This window comes from Rhopalosiphum padi, chromosome 3 (assembly GCF_020882245.1).
Source record: "Rhopalosiphum padi isolate XX-2018 chromosome 3, ASM2088224v1, whole genome shotgun sequence".
NCBI classification, from domain to species: Eukaryota; Metazoa; Arthropoda; class Insecta; order Hemiptera; family Aphididae; genus Rhopalosiphum; species Rhopalosiphum padi.
This window is the reverse complement of record NC_083599.1, coordinates 81,506,793-81,523,211: the sequence shown is the minus strand read 5'-3', so window position 1 is coordinate 81,523,211 and position 16,419 is coordinate 81,506,793. Positions and strand designations below refer to the sequence as shown.

The following is a 16,419-nucleotide window of genomic DNA, read 5'->3' as shown; positions in this document are numbered from 1 at the left end:
AACAACAAAGACATATTTAAAATCGAATTTATACACTACACCAAAATTAAGGTTGAAGAGCCTCGTTTCAACAACCAAACTATTCAATGCCTTCGATGCCAAGGTTTTGGGCATACAAAATCGTATTGCTACCACCCTCCAAAATGCGTCCGCTGTGGAGAAAATCATCTCTCTGACACCTGCCAAAAATCTAAAAGTCTCCCTGCAAAATGCGCCTTATGTGAAGGCAGCCACCCAGCCAGCTATAGAGGATGCCCGATTCACAAAGAATTTCAATCAACTCAACAATCAAAAAGAAAAACCTATCATATCCAAAAAAACCCTGGTTCCAATCATATTAATGTTAATTTAAATAATGTAAACACTACTTCAAACTTAACTACTGATTCGGAAAAAAAACCTATGCCTAAGCAACTAATAATACCAATGAAAACAAAAACAAACAGTCTAACATCCTCTCCTCTGCTCACACAGATAAATTTACCCAAAAATTATCCTCCTTTCTTGATGATTTCAAAGCAATAATAAATCCTCTTATCTCTCTTTTAACCACAGTCATAAATAAACTTATAAGTAATGACAAATAGATTTCAAAATATTAGTCACCCGCTATCAGTGGCGACTCGTGCTAAGGGCACACGGGCACGTGCCCCACCTAAAAAATTGAGAAGAGAGAAGAAAAATGTATATTCAATTATTAAAATTAATATTGAATAAGTATTTCTTCCATCATGATATAAGTTGGTACTTGGTAGTTTGAATATTATCGAAAACAATGTTTTATCAAATACGGGTGCTCCTAGATACGGTACGTGTATACTATATATACGCATTGGGCGGCGGGCACAACGAAGTTGTGCCCGGATAATCCGATCAACAGTACTAGATTTCCCCCACTTTTCGACACGAATTAATACGGCATTGCCGGGCACAATCGGATTGTGTCCGAATTCTATTTTTATTACGATTTATAATATTTTGTCGGTTCTATTGCCTTCGTATTGTTATTGTCGACCGTCGCCGGTTTTGAAAACATGATAAGATAACAATTAATTATTATTTGTTCATTCTAATAATTCTGTTAAGTGTGTTTTGTTTATTTTATTAAACGTTTAGTACTTTTGTACTGTCATTTATCGCCTTATCGGTATATGATACTTTATAAGAGTATAAGGTTTTGGTAAAAATTTTTATTTCATTTAAAAAATCAACAGGAATTGATGGTAAATTCAAAGTTCTCATAGTGGAAAAAGAAGGAAATATTTGTGCCCCACCTTCAACGAACCCCACGAGCCGCCACTGCCCGCTATCAATATTACTTTGGAATGCAAACGGTCTAATCTACCAAATAAACGAAATAAAAGCCTTCCTTTCACAAACAGATATAGATATTTTACTAATTAGCGAATCCCATCTAACAAATAATTCCTGCTGCAAAATCCCTGGTTACACAACGTATCAATGCAATCATCCTGATGGCACTTCCCATGCAGGCTCAGCGATACTCTTAAAATCAAACATCAAACATACAATCCTTCCAACTTACCAAACAAATACCATACAAGCGACAAACATAGCCCTAACCCTAAACAATATACCCACTACGATTTCATCGGCTTACTTTCCACCGCAACAAAAACTGAGCACACTTGACCTACGTCAATATTTCAATTCTCTAGGACATACTTTTATTGCAGGCGGCGATTTCAACTCTAAACATCCCTCATGGGGCTCTAGACAAACAAACACCAGAGGTCGTGTCTTAAATACTTACATTATAAACAATAAGCTAAAAATTATTTCCCCGAAAAATCCTACCTACTGGCCTTCACATACTAACAGACTCCCAGACATACTTGACTTTTTTATCACCACCCTACCAAATCACGTTTCATTTCAAATATTTGATTCATTAGACCTATCCTCAGACCATACGCCTGTGATTCTAATATTGAATGATACCTCCTACATCACCAAATCTTATCCTACCCTAACACCAGGTAAAACAAACTGGTCGACATTTCGCAATATCCTAGATAACACAATTAACCTTAATACATCACTTAAAACCCCGACTGACATCGAATCAACCGTTCTTACATTTACTTCTCTTATTCAAAAAGCAGCCATCGACTCATCCACTAAAACCAGTGATATCCAAATCACTACTAAAGTCATACCTCAACACATCTCCCAACTAATTTCTGAAAAACGTCGAGCCCGCGCAAAAAGGCAAAGTACCCACTTGCCTAGTGACAAAAGAATTTATAATAATCTTACTACTTCTCTTAAGAATACACTGCGTAAATTTTACTCAAACAAATTTCACGATTATTTAAATTCTATTAAAAACGCTGATAACTCCTTATGGAAAGCAACAAAAAATATCCTCAAAGAAAAAACCAAAATTGCTCCCTTGCGTTACCCAGACAACTCTCTAGCTATCTCTAATTTTGACAAGGCAAATTTATTTGCCACAGATCTTGAAAATAGATTCACGCCCCATCCAGATATCCAAAACAGATATCACATGTTGCACGTAGAATCCCTACTCAATAAAACTCTTCCCATGTCTCTACCGACTAATCATACCTCCCCGTCTGAAATCCTACACATAATCAATAAACTTCACAATAACAAAGCACCAGGCCATGACCTTATTACCAATCGTATAATAAAAAACTTACCGAAGAAATCCATAATATTCCTCACGTTCATTTTCAACTCGATCCTTCGACTATCTTATATTCCACCTTCATGGAAGCATTCAATCATTATACTAATCCACAAGCCAGGTAAACCTGAAAATCTTCCCTCTTCTTATCGTCCAATTAGCCTATTGCCGTCTTTCTCTAAAATACTCGAAGAAGTAATACTGAAAAGAATCTACCCAATCATTAATGTGCAAAATACTATCCCTAACACTCAATTTGGATTTAGGATTAAACACTCAGCCCTCCACCAAGTCCATAGAATCGTAGATAACATTGCTTCTTCTCTAGAAAGAAAATATTTCTGCTCGGCTGTATTTCTAGATGTTGCTCAGGCATTCGACCGAGTGTGGCACAAAGGACTTTTATACAAATCCCGATTTCTTCCTGCTCCTCTCTATCTCATTATCAACTCATTTCTCTCTAATCGTACCTTCCAAGTGCGCTGTGACGATGTTCTTTCTGAAACTCATTCTGCAAAAGCAGGTGTTCCCCAAGGTAGCATTCTTGCACCCACGCTCTATAATATCTACACATCTGATATTCCTCACTCTCCCCTTACTAGCCTTGCAACTTTTGCCGATGATACATGCATAATATCCTCTGATCCAGATATAATAACTTCAACGGAGAACCTTCAATCTCATCTTAATGACTTACAAAATTGGTTTAATCTATGGAGAATAAAAATAAATGCAAACAAATCATCTCATATAACATTTACGCTTCGACCTAATACCAGCCCCTCGGTTACTCTCAATAACGAAACTATCCCTAGAGTAAGTTCTGTAAAATATCTAGGTATTCATCTAGACCAAAGATTAACATGGGCCACTCACATTAAAACCAAAAGAAAATCAATGAAAATAAAACTTCATAAACATCGTCAACTTCTCCGTTCTAAAATATCACTTAGTGACAAAACTCTTGTATACAAACAATTAATTCGTCCTGCATTGACATACGGTATAGAAATCTGGGGCTCAACCAAAAACTCAAACCTAAATCTTCTCCAATCTTTTCAATCGATCAGTCTCCGTCTTTTGACAAATGCACCTTGGTATGTTAGTAACCTTACAATCCATAAAGACCTGAATATTCCAACTCTTCTCACCCTCGCTTCAACACACTATAAAAAATTGCACTCCAAAACAAATAATCATCCAAACCCGCTAATTTCTAGCCTATCCTCCAAGACTCTCCCGGATAACCCTCCCCGTCGACTAAAACGAAATTGGCCCCGTGATTTACTTCGCTAAACAATAAAAAAAAAAAATAATAAAAAAAAGAAAAAACCTAATAAAATAAATAAATAACCAGTTTGAAGTAGTGTCAATGGACGCTCCCTTCAGTCAAGCCTCCAAACCTTGTAAATAAAAAAAAAAAATCTCACATTTACTTATTGTTTTAGTTTTATTACAGATTGTAAATTTATATTATTATATTTTAATAAAAAAAAAAAAAAAAAAAGTAAATAAACATCATAATAATTTAAAATATACCATAAATAAAATCCATATTTTGGTTAGAATTATTCTCAAAATTCTGATTTTCTTTCACAGTATTGCCTATTTTAAAAAAAAATATGAATAGTACATATTGGTTTAATTAAAACGAATTGTGGAATAAAATGTTTTGGAAAGTGCAATTAAATAGGTATCTACCTTGCATAGAATCATTATAATTGCCTATTTGCAAATCATTTTCTTTGTTGAGTATATCGTTAGTTTCATTGTTATTTAAAAATATATCTTAAAAATAATCACATATTATTATAATATAATATATATTTATATAAAAAATAATATCATTTATAATATTCTTTTTTTTTTTTTTTTTTTTTTTTTTTTTATTATAGCTTCAAGTTTACAACTAATATAGCTCAACAATTATATAAACAAGGTACAAATAAAAAATAAAACATTACAATATTACTACAATTTAAACATAGATTTTATATAATAAAGCCAGCATCCAAAATAAACTTGATAATACATTTAATCGTAAAGATGCAATTAGTATTGAGGATAGAATGGAGATTAAAAGGACAATTGAAAAATTTAAAGAATTAATTAAGTCTAGACGTTCGGTTATCAGAGCAGGGCAATCGAATAATATATGAGATAAATCGCAAATATGTTCATCGAGATGCAGTGTACAAAAGGGGGAGTCGTTTAAGCCGAGTTTGAACGAATGATTGGGTAATAGAGAATGTCCAATACGTAATCTGTTTAATTGTATGATATGTGATCTGTGTAGGTCTAACTTGCTGAACCAGATATTGTTAAGAATATTAGGAGTAATGTCTCTATACCTAGACGCAAAGTTACCAGGTAAATTATTCCAGTATGAAGACCATAGATTGGTTGTGTAACGTTTAATAAAAGGAGTAAAGTCAGAGTGCGGAAGTAGAGTAACAGATGGGAGGATAATATTAGATGTGGATTTAGCAAGATTGTCGACAAACTCATTGCCATGAATGCCGGTATGACCGGGAATCCATATGAAATGTATAGTATAGTTTAAAGAATTAAGATTGAAAATAAGTAATTTTATACGTTGAACAAGTGGGGATAATTTAGAGCGTAGAGGGTTTGAGTTTAGGGCTTGAAGACATGACATGGAGTCGGAAGCTATTAGATATTTGTTAGGAGCCAAGTTAAAAATGAGTGTTAAAGCATCAAAGATGGCGTAGCACTCGGCTGTAAAGGAGGAAGACGAAGAGGGGAGATTATTTGAAAAAGAAACACGTAACTCTGGAATATAAAATGCATAACCAGCAGAAAAAGGAGAGACAGAACCATCTGTATAGACAACAATAAAATTGGGGAAGTTAACAAAAAGATGATTCGAAAAAGCTGCATTTACCATACAGTGTGACATTTTTTTAAAGTCATTGGAGGACAAATCGGAAAATAGATTACACAAATGAACGGGAGGAAAATAAAGAAGAGAATCGTAGGATTGATTATAAATTGGGGGTTTGTCAGATCTCATGACGTAATGGTGGAAAACAGATAATACATTAGCAATATCAGACAAAACAGGCATAGTCTTAGGAACGTAGCGCCAATTGAGATATAGTGAGTAAAAAGTATCAAATATGTAATGATCGGTATGGGATAATGATTTCAAAAGAAATTTTCCCGCAAGCCACCTGCACCTGACATTGAATGGAGGGCATAAAGTCTCTACCTCAATGGCCGGACGAGGAGTGGACCTAACGTATCCCATAATGTTCCTAAGACAAGAAGTTTGGTGTTTATTAATTTTTTTCCAGATAGAGTAGGAAGCTGAATCATAAAGGAAACAACCATAGTCAAGTTTGGAGCGTATGATTGAAAGGTAGATAGATAGAAGACTAGAAGGATGTGGGCCCCACCAAGTACCGGTAACCGTTCTGAGAAAATTAGACCATCGAGAGACGAATGATGTAAGTGAATTAATATGCGGAAACCAACGAAGTTTGGAGTCTAGAGTGATGCCTAAGTAGGTCACATTTGGAACGATTGGTATAATAATATCGTCGATAAGTATATCAGGGTGATTTACGTACCTACGTCGGGTGAATATGACAGATTTTGATTTTTCCGGAGCAATTTCAAAGGAGACTTTTATAAGGATTTCACTTAGATCTTTGAGGGCAAGGTTAAGGTTTTCGATAGCGAGATTAAGAAGTTTGTTTGAAGTAAAAATAACCAGATCGTCCGCATATATTAGACATTGATGACCGCGTGATGAGAGATGTTTTTCTACGATACTCATATATACGTTAAATAAGATGGGGCTTAGGCAACTGCCCAGATAGCATTTTTCTAATGATAATATCCAATTAATATCATATCTTCATTACAAAAATAATAATATCAAAAAAATATTAATAAAATTTCAAATAATTATTTTGAAAGATAATATTATAAAAATATTAATAATATAACATCATAAACAAGATGATAAATTGATAATCTGAATTAATTATCATTATGTTGTTAAAAACGAATTGTTTAAAATATATTTTGAATATTATAATATTATGACATTATAACAGCAATAATAATATTATAGTCTGTAAATATGTTTAATATAGTATCAAAACCGAAATATCTAAATTATATTTTGAAATTATTAATATTATAATATCATAATTGAAATAATAAACTAGAATTCTAAAAATATGATTATTTTGCTATCAAAAACTTAATGTCTAAATCTCATTTTGAATTTATTAATATTATGGTATAATAATTGAAATAATAAAATATTATTCTGAACATATGATTTTTATGTTATTATAAAACTAAACTAATTATAAAATATGATTTTTAATTGTACCTGAAATCTGAATTATATATAAATAATATAATATACATTATATATTATGTATATATACATATATGTGTGTGTGTGTGTGTGCTCGTATTGAATTGTAAATTATTGAGAAAACAAAAACTGTTTTATATCTTTTAAATCGTAATAATTTCCCACTGTGTTTTAGTCATTATGTAAAGTATATAATTGTCCATATTGCAGTCATTGAAATAGGGCATTGTGTATACATTGACAGGGACTCGAGGCATTACACACATACACAGTCGTAATCGTAATACATATAACAATATAGCTACAGCCTACAATAACTATTTTTGAACACCCAAAACCACCAGTCTGGGCTATATTGACTATATTGTATAATATTATACGTCTTTTAATAAAATATAATAGCGTATTTATTATAGCAATAATTTACTATTTAGTTGTGATCGACGAATGTTTTCGCTGATGACCTTGGGAATATAATATGTACTTATAGTTTGTTTTCGTATAAGGGCCATTTGAGCCGTTCTCGCGCGACCACGGACTACGATAGAATTGACTGGAAACAGTGGAAACGATAATTCTATCTTCGTCCGTTCTTGCGGTTCTGAGCGCGACGAACGATCATTATCAGTAGTGCAGTGTGTTTATTATTCACTTTTCTATTTTTAGTTAAGGATTTTAAATTTTGTTGGAAAATTGAACGGAGCGTGGCGGTTGCGATAAACAAACCGGTATCGGCGGTACGTATATTATTTATATCATTATTTTTATGATTCGACATTTCAACATAACCTACCATTATTATATTATCTAGTGTGACTGTAAGTTTTGTTTTATTGTCTCCAGCTTGAGTGACGATTATTTTACCGTATAATACTTAGTATTACTTACTATAGTGTTGTCTATGATCTTGCTACAGACGATTTATAACATTTCGTTTCTCGTGTGCACTGTTGGCACTTTGGCAGTATTAATTGGCACTTATTGCGGTGTCTATGTGTACATATTTTCGAAAAACCCGAAGTTTATAAATTGTAAGTATCCGCTTTACATTTTACTACCCACGTGTTTGTAATGTACGGTATTATAGGTACCAGTTATATTTATTCAATTTTTACGTTAACAATTTGGCATAGGCACCTTTTTCATTAAATGTTTTTCTTAAATATATTATAAATGATTAAAAATAATAAAGGTATAATTCTAGTTTATGGCCCAAGCTCGTTTTTAAAAGTTATTATTGTTAATATCTAATGTTTATCAAGTTACTGACTACCATATGTAAAATATTGGCATCCTCTTTAAACATGCTAGATACCTATTATACTGTAATATTGTTTTAAAATAACTAAATAGTTCCAATTGGCAATTACTAATATCATTTAGGTGTTATCTTTAATTTTGGCTTATTTATTTTAAGAATAAATTATGTACTCTTGTATAATACCCACTATTAAACACCTACCTAACTGATATTTGATTAGACTTTTTTTTATTATTATTTACACCTAATGAATAATTATAAAAATATCTATAATAAAAACATAAATTAATAATTCTGTAACAACTGTTCCCTATGCATATTTAGAATTTTTAAAACAATAAATAAACATTAAATAGTTTTGATTCTAAAATACTTTTTTCAGTTTGCGGCTCTTATATTATTTAAACATGCCATTTCATCAAAAAAATTTTAATCTGAGTGTTCGATCCAAAAGAAGGCGGGTAGCAGAAGAATTAAAAAATAGTGTTCCAATAAATTTGGTTGACCCTGTTTTGTCAACATCTAGTACATCGGATAATGTCACTACCACTTCACATTTAAATTCTAATTCAGACAATATATTATTTTTACTATCCAACCAACCAACCCAAAATTCCAGTAATCAATTAAATGCAAGTCATATAATTATTCATCATGATTTAAATGATAGTCAAATCATACCAAATAACTTAAGCATGTATCATTCTGAAAAACATAATAAATCTCATTTAATTGATGAAAATATAAATTTTGAACCATCAGACCTGCCATCTGATGATATTAAATGTTTAATTAAAAAATGGGCCATAGAATTTAATATACCTCAAATTGCCTTAAATATGTTATTGAAGATTTTAAAACGACATAAATGTTTTATTGATTCTTTACCTCTTGACTCCAGAACTTTGATGCAAAATAATAATAAACATTTGGGTATTTCTAAATTAAAAACTATAGAACCAGGTTCTTACTACCATTTTGGTATTGAAAATGGTATAAAATTAAATATGGTTGATAATGTTAGAAATGCATCTGTTATTGAAATTGCTGTAGGGATTGATGGTTTACCGTTATACAAATCGAGTTCTGACCAATTTTGGCCAATTCTTGCCTACATTCGTCCAAATGGTCGTGTCTTTCCGGTAGGAATTTATCATGGGAAAGATAAACCGTCAGATAGCAACAAATTTATCTTAGATTTTGTTGAAGAAGCTAAATTATTAATGCAAAATGGTGTTAAAATAAACGGAAAAATGTATGATTTCCGTGTTAGTGTATTATGTTGCGACGCCCCCGCAAAATCGTATGTTTTAAGGACTAAAGGTCATTCTGGTTTTTCTTCATGCTCCAGGTGTGAACACGAAGGAGAATACATTCAAAATAGAGTTTGTTTTCCATACTTAAAACCAGAAAGATGTCCCCCCAAACGTACTCATCAAAATTATATAATACGGTTAAATGAGGATCATCATATTAAAAATAATTCAATAATTGCTACATTGCCTAATTTTGATGTTGTTTATGGGTTTTCTATGGACTATCTCCATTTAGTTTGTCTAGGTACAGTCCGTAAACTAATTAATTTATGGATCAAAGGCCCAATTAAAGTGCGTTATCCTTCATGGAAGATAAATGAAATGTCGATTTTAATGAACAATTTAAAAATTAATATCCCTTGTGAAATTGCCCGTAAAACTAGAGGTTTTGATCAAGTTAATAGGTGGAAGGCCACAGAATTCCGTACTTTTTTGTTGTATGTAGGTGCTATAGTTACAAAACCAGTTATATCTGATTCTCATTGGAAACATTTTCTCAATTTAAGTATATCTATGATCATATTACTAAGCCCAGATTTCAGTGAATATATAAATTATGCTCGTAAATTATTAGAATCTTTTGTTGAAAACTTTCAAATCTTATATGGTAGTTATTTAATTTCACATAATATACATGGCTTAACACATATATGTGATGATTACATTAATTTTGGTCAACTAGATCAATGTTCAACCTTTCCATTTGAAAACTATATGGGTACTTTGAAAAGAATGTTGAGAAAACCAGATAAGCCACTGGAACAAATTATTAATAGATATAATGAAATGGCTTCAATCCCTTATAATACAGAGAAAAAAGATTTTTATTTTTCCGGGCCCCATAATAAAGGTCCATTATTGGATAGTGCAACTACTATAAATTCACAATTCACCACTTATAAATGCGATAGGTTTACACTTAAAACGCATATTGAAGCAGATTCTTATGTTTTAACCAAATATAACAATATAGTTAAAGTTTTTAACATTATTCAAGTTGGAAATGAAAATGAAGCTATTATAATATGTAAACAATTTATAAATCCTTTCCCCTTATTTAAAAAACCAATTGAGTCAACACGTTTAAATATTTATGTGGTTAATAAATTAAATGATGAATTAATTTTATTTAATATTAAAGATATAAAAAAAAAAGTTTGTGTTTTCCCTTCTGGTGAAAATTTAATTGTTTTTCCATTATTACATTCTTGTTATAAATAATAAGTGCAGTTCTAAACTCTGTAAAATCTAGATACATTTTTAAACTATAAAATATGTTAAACTCTAAAATGTAATTTGAATTATATAATTATTATTTATTATTATAAATTATATATATGTATACAATACACTTCAACCAGTTTAATACTTTTAATTATATTATACAATTATAATAAAAATACTCTGTATCTTTTTTTTTTTTTTTTATTTATTTGCTTATTATTCTTTGTAAAATAAATATTTAGAAGTTAATAAAGGGTTTTGTTAATCGAATACGGGCTAAATAATCCATCAATCCCTTTACCCAATCTCATTCAAATGAACTATACTACTAAAATTGTTTTAGATAACTATATCATACATCAGTGGTTTTCAACCTTATTTGGATCGCAACCCCCTCCAATTTTTATTTTTTTGTAATGCGACACCCTTAAAAAAATAACGCTGTTTTATTCATCAAAATTTGATTAATTATTGATAAAATATTTATATGGTATACAATTTTGATTAATTTATAATACAACATTATTTTAAAACGTATTGTTAAGCATTCACAGTAAATTTAAGTATAAAATACATCAATAAAATTTTAACAATGTACGATTTAACTTGTTATTAATGTGTTAATGGGATACTTGAGCTAAGATTACACACACTCCTTGGCATGTTATTGTATAAATATAGAAAAAAAAATTTCTTTATTTTATTTTTAAATAATATGGAAAAATCATTTTATCTATTATTTTTGACAACCTCTAAACCTATCATTTGTGACCACCAAAATGAAAACCACTACCATACATGAGGAAACCTTCAATTATATCTTTAATATGATATTTATAGGTAATGAGAAACACATTTTAAGGTGTGTTACATTCAGATATTAAAGGGGATATTAATGAAATATTATAATTTGTAATATGTAATAATGTTATATTGATATGTATAAACTTAATCACCTATTCATTTTTATAATAGATATAATTCCATGATGTGGTCAGTAATTATTTTTGAAAATGATAACTCTATTGAAGCAGTTCCATCAGTTTGGTATCGTAAAAATACATGCGCGTGGCCAAAAAAAAATCAAAAAAAATATATTGAAAAACAAGTTATACCAAACAAAACAGATTTTTATTTTTTAAGAGCTCGTAAAATTGGGAAAGATGTTGGTAAGAACTTAGTAGTAGATAATTTAAAATAGCAAAAATTAAAATGTAATTAGTATGAAACAAACATTTATTATATAATAATTTAATTATACACAGGCTATCACTGTTTTATAGATATTAGATACAATTTTAAATTTTTTCTAGAAAATTATCTTGATGCTAGAAATAGAGCAAAAAAAGGAGAAAATACATCAAACTTATCTGACAATGTTGATGAAAGTGTGAAAAAACGAAGAAAATTAAAGAAAATATTTTCAAATAAGAAAGATAATTGCATGTGGAGTCCTTCTACTCTCACTCGTGAGTATCAGTATTACATAATAATATATTACAAATTTTAATGTTTTCATTTTATTTAAAACATTATTTTCATATATTTGCTCATGTAATTGTATATTGTAATATACTAGCTAGCATTAAAATTATTTTGTTTTCAGATTCATCATCTGATGATACTGATAATGATGAAGTACATATGCCAAATATATCTTCATCAGTTCCTTCAGGTAAAAATACTTTGTAATATTGTACGTTATTGTTATAAATGTATGCAAAAATAAAGACATGTAGTCATTGATTTGTGAATAATATATTATGTAAAAATAAGTATTACTTTAAAATAGATGAATCATATTCTTATAGATAAGTTGTGCTTATTTTTTATTTTTTTTTTGTCATACAACAATAATTTAAAATAATATTGTAGATGATTTAGTATTCAAATATGTTATAGGAATCGAAAAGACAAGTCTAGGCGAATCATCGAAAAGAAAACTTAATTTTGATGAATCACCACCACTTATTATTCATAATTATCAATCAAATAATAGTCAAACAAACTTTAATATAATGTCAGAGCCTATTGAGTTTCAATCTGCATCTGTTGACAATAATATAGTAGTAGCTGCTGGTAAAATTTTATTTTATTTTAATTTATTATATACTTATTGCATATCTAGGTTTATACGAAAAAATATTTTCTGTGAACTGAAAAAATATTTTCTGTGAACTTGTGATTAATTTGCATCTTTTATTTTTAAAGATAACACCGATGTTAGTCAAAATGTTGAAGACATAGTAAATAACATTATTAGAACGACGGCTTCACCTTTTAAAGTGACAAATATTAATGATACAACGACAATAGAAATAACTGAACCGTATATTCCACTGCCATTGACACCAGCTGGTTTGCAATCTTTTACAAGTGATTCATTAATTGGTAAGTACCAATGTGTTGAATTTATAAAAATTATAATTAAAAAAATGGGTAAAAAAATATTTTTTGCAGATAAAGTAAACAAAATTAATCGTACAACCTTAAACACATGGTATGAAATAAAATCAATGAATGAAAAAATCGAAAAATTGGAGAATAATTTATTTATGATTAGTAATAACCGTATGCAACTACATATTGATGACAATTCTTTTGAATCTATGAATACATTTGAAGTTATGATGTCTGTTTTACCCATAGTAAATGAAGAAAGTCTAACAACATTTGAAAACAATCTTTTAGATAATAATTTTAAAAAAAAAATAGTAAGTTTTAGTGTTTAAAAATGTATCACTATTATAACTATAATTATATTTTAAAATTAATAAAATACTTTCTTTAGGTGTGTGAGTTATCGCGTTTAGTAAGGAGTACTATTCAAAGTACTACTCGTGCTATATTAAGATATTTATTTGATGATTCATTTTTACAAAGCTATAGTTACAAGGGGCAAAAACAAAAAAAAGTATTTTCAACTTTAGCCCTTTGTTCAGTGATTTTTGGTATGTATGTTTTTTATTATAATGTAAGGTTAACCATCAATAATCAAATTTATGTGTAATAGATTACAAATTTTCTAAGATTTATAATTTTTTCTAAGATTTTCATTTATTATATCACTTATTTCCAAACTATGAAAAATAGTCATTTGAGCTGTCTTACAATCTACCTTACAACAATCTATTACTATAAGAATATTCATTTAAAAAAAATTATGTAAATTGATTAAATTAATAGTTTTAATTAAGTATGTATAAACATATAATGATTTGTTAAATGAATATATTGATTCATAAATTGTTATTTAGTACAATCTAAGTGTAAACATTGCCAAATATAGGTATAGACACAATTACTTTACATTGAACCTATTATTTTAAGTTGATAAATAAATTCTGTAATATGAATGTATTGATGAATTCTGCCACTGTCAAAATCATCAAATAAATAGGTCATCTCAAATTGTTGTTTTACTAAATACAATTTTTGATTCACTATTATAAAAAGCATAATCTAAAATTAACTGTCCAAAAAATTGATGGTGATGAACTTAAGAATTTTGAACTATATAATAGCTTTATAAATTAACTCTATTAAAATTAAATTTCTTTTAATTGTCAGTGGTTAGTTTTAATTTAATTTTTTATGTTTTGCTTAGTGAGATTTAAAAACAGATAGAAATGTATAGTTATAATTTTCTCTTAAATAATATGTTTATTATTTAATAAATGTATTATATTTTATTTGTTTCAGAATCAATTAAAAGTATTGGAAAATTTAAAAATTACAATACAATAGATGTAGAACAATCAATAAAAATTTTTATTGCAGGTGCAAAATTCCGAGAACAAAGTAAATTAAAAACTAACAGACACAATCATGCAGAAAGCAATCAAACAATATAATAAATATATTTATTATACATACTTTTTTAAATCTATAAGTATATAGTAAATAAAACAGAATATAGTTTAAATTGTTTGTATTATTATTTCTATTTTTCATTAAAATGTCCTAACTATATCTATGTGTTTACTTTAACCGTAATAGTAATAATAAGTTGGTATAATGAATTGATTTTATTATAGAAAGACAAAAAGCTAAAATGAATACAAGTGTATATTAATAGCCATAGGGGTGAGAAATTAAAATATACAATTTGTATGAATATGTATTTATAACTTTTCAAATAAATAATTATATAGTGAGCAGTTACTAGAATTGATCAAAATATAATTAAATCAAATTTGGTAAACTATCTAATGAAATTGGGAATTACAAATTATGGGTATTTTTAAAAAACTAATATTTTTATGATGGTATCTAATTAATATTAAATTAGTATAACTTTAATAATGATTTTTTTATGATACTAATAAAACAATAATAAATTGTCCGTAAAATAATATTTAATTTAAATCAAAAAAAGTATGTTTTATTAATATTATTCAAATATTATTTACTTGTCATAAAATTTAAAATAATTTAATAATGTAATTCTGACGGCCAAATAGCGTTTTATTGATATATTAAAAACATTTTTCTGATCAAAATTTGATGAAAAAAAAACGTTTTCTTATTGATAAAATAAAAAAAATAATAATATAAAAATGTTAAAATAACGTTTTTATGCTATCTGGGTGCCTTGTGGAAGCCCGGAAAAGGTAGAGCGAGTGTTAGTAGCACCGAAAGGAGACGAAAAAAATAGATTCCTATGCTTGAAGAGGGAAGATAAAACGTTACAAAATAAAGTGGGAACTTGTAAGGAAAGAAGATGTGAAATAAGTGTAGAAATGTTAACCGAATCGAAAGCACCTCGAATGTCGACAAAAGTGGCGATAAAAAATTCTTTGTTGTTGAAAGAGTGATAAATTTTTCCAATAAAAGTTGAAAGACATTCCAAGGTACCCATACCTTTCCTAAAAGCAAATAAATTAGCAGGAAGGATGGAGTTTGACTCCAGCCACCAATCAAGTCTAGATTTGAGCATAAACTCAAAGACTTTGCATATAGACGAAGAGAGAGATATAGGGCGAAAAGAGTTATTACTGTTAGGTTTAGGAATAGGGATAACACGATAGGAAGTCCAGGCGGATGGGACCTTTTGAGATGCTAAAATATTATTGAGAATGGATAGAAGAAAATGGATAGCATTGAGGGGTAAATGTTTTAGCATGATTGGTGAGATATTATCTAGACCAGAGGCAATTGATTTACGCGAAGAAATAGCAATGTCAAGTTCGACCATAGAAAAGTCTTTAGTGAGGACGTGGGGTGGAGAAAGTTGGGAGTAATAATTTGGGTGGATTTCTGAAGCTGACGAAACGTGACAGGGGGCGACTTTGGAGCAAAAGTTGTCGAACCAATCGTCGTTTTCAAAGTTTTTACGAGGATTAATACAATTTTTGTATCTTCTGGCAGTGGTCCAGAGGTGTTGAATTATATGAGAAGGGTTTAGGCTTGAACAAAAGAATTTCCAATTTTTCCTCTTTTCACTTTTGAGTAGACGGGTGGTGAGAGCGCATGAGTTACGATATTTAAGGAAGTCGACCATGGACCCTGAGCGTCGGAAGTTCCTAAAAAGTAGTGTTCTATTTTTTACTGCTTCTGTACAGGAGGAATTCCACCATGGAGGGGA

The 16,419-nt window shown here is 29.3% G+C and overlaps 2 protein-coding genes across 2 annotated transcripts; one reads left to right on the top strand and one right to left on the bottom strand.

Annotated features, from left to right (window-relative positions):
- Positions 1-4,043: 4,043 nt before the first annotated feature.
- LOC132926168 (uncharacterized) lies at positions 4,044-6,476 on the bottom strand. The gene is made up of 2 exons (XM_060990505.1): positions 4,978-6,476; positions 4,044-4,077 (listed from the first exon to the last, which is right to left on the bottom strand). The coding sequence occupies exons 1-2, from the start codon at positions 6,474-6,476 to the stop codon at positions 4,044-4,046; spliced, it is 1,533 nt and encodes a 510-aa protein (XP_060846488.1).
- A 627-nt stretch (positions 6,477-7,103) lies between these two features.
- Positions 7,104-14,745, top strand: LOC132926280 (homeobox-like protein HDP1). The gene is made up of 9 exons (XM_060990626.1): positions 7,104-8,062; positions 11,808-12,001; positions 12,146-12,301; positions 12,439-12,507; positions 12,735-12,911; positions 13,044-13,223; positions 13,293-13,546; positions 13,624-13,783; positions 14,535-14,745. Exons 2-9 carry the CDS (start codon positions 11,818-11,820, stop codon positions 14,684-14,686), a joined length of 1,332 nt encoding a protein of 443 aa, XP_060846609.1. The 5' UTR covers positions 7,104-8,062; positions 11,808-11,817; the 3' UTR covers positions 14,687-14,745.
- Positions 14,746-16,419: the final 1,674 nt, after the last annotated feature.

Coding starts and splice junctions, on each gene's coding strand:
- LOC132926168 (XM_060990505.1), bottom strand. CDS start 6,476: ATGAGTATCGTAGAAAAACATCTCTCATCACGCGGTCATCAATGTCTA. Junction 4,078..4,977: donor AACAATATCTGGTTCAGCAA/GTTAGACCTACA, acceptor TTTATTTACAAG/GTTTGGAGGCTTGACTGAAG.
- LOC132926280 (XM_060990626.1), top strand. CDS start 11,818: ATGATGTGGTCAGTAATTATTTTTGAAAATGATAACTCTATTGAAGCA. Junction 12,002..12,145: donor TAAAATTGGGAAAGATGTTG/GTAAGAACTTAG, acceptor AATTTTTTCTAG/AAAATTATCTTGATGCTAGA. Junction 12,302..12,438: donor GAGTCCTTCTACTCTCACTC/GTGAGTATCAGT, acceptor TTTTGTTTTCAG/ATTCATCATCTGATGATACT.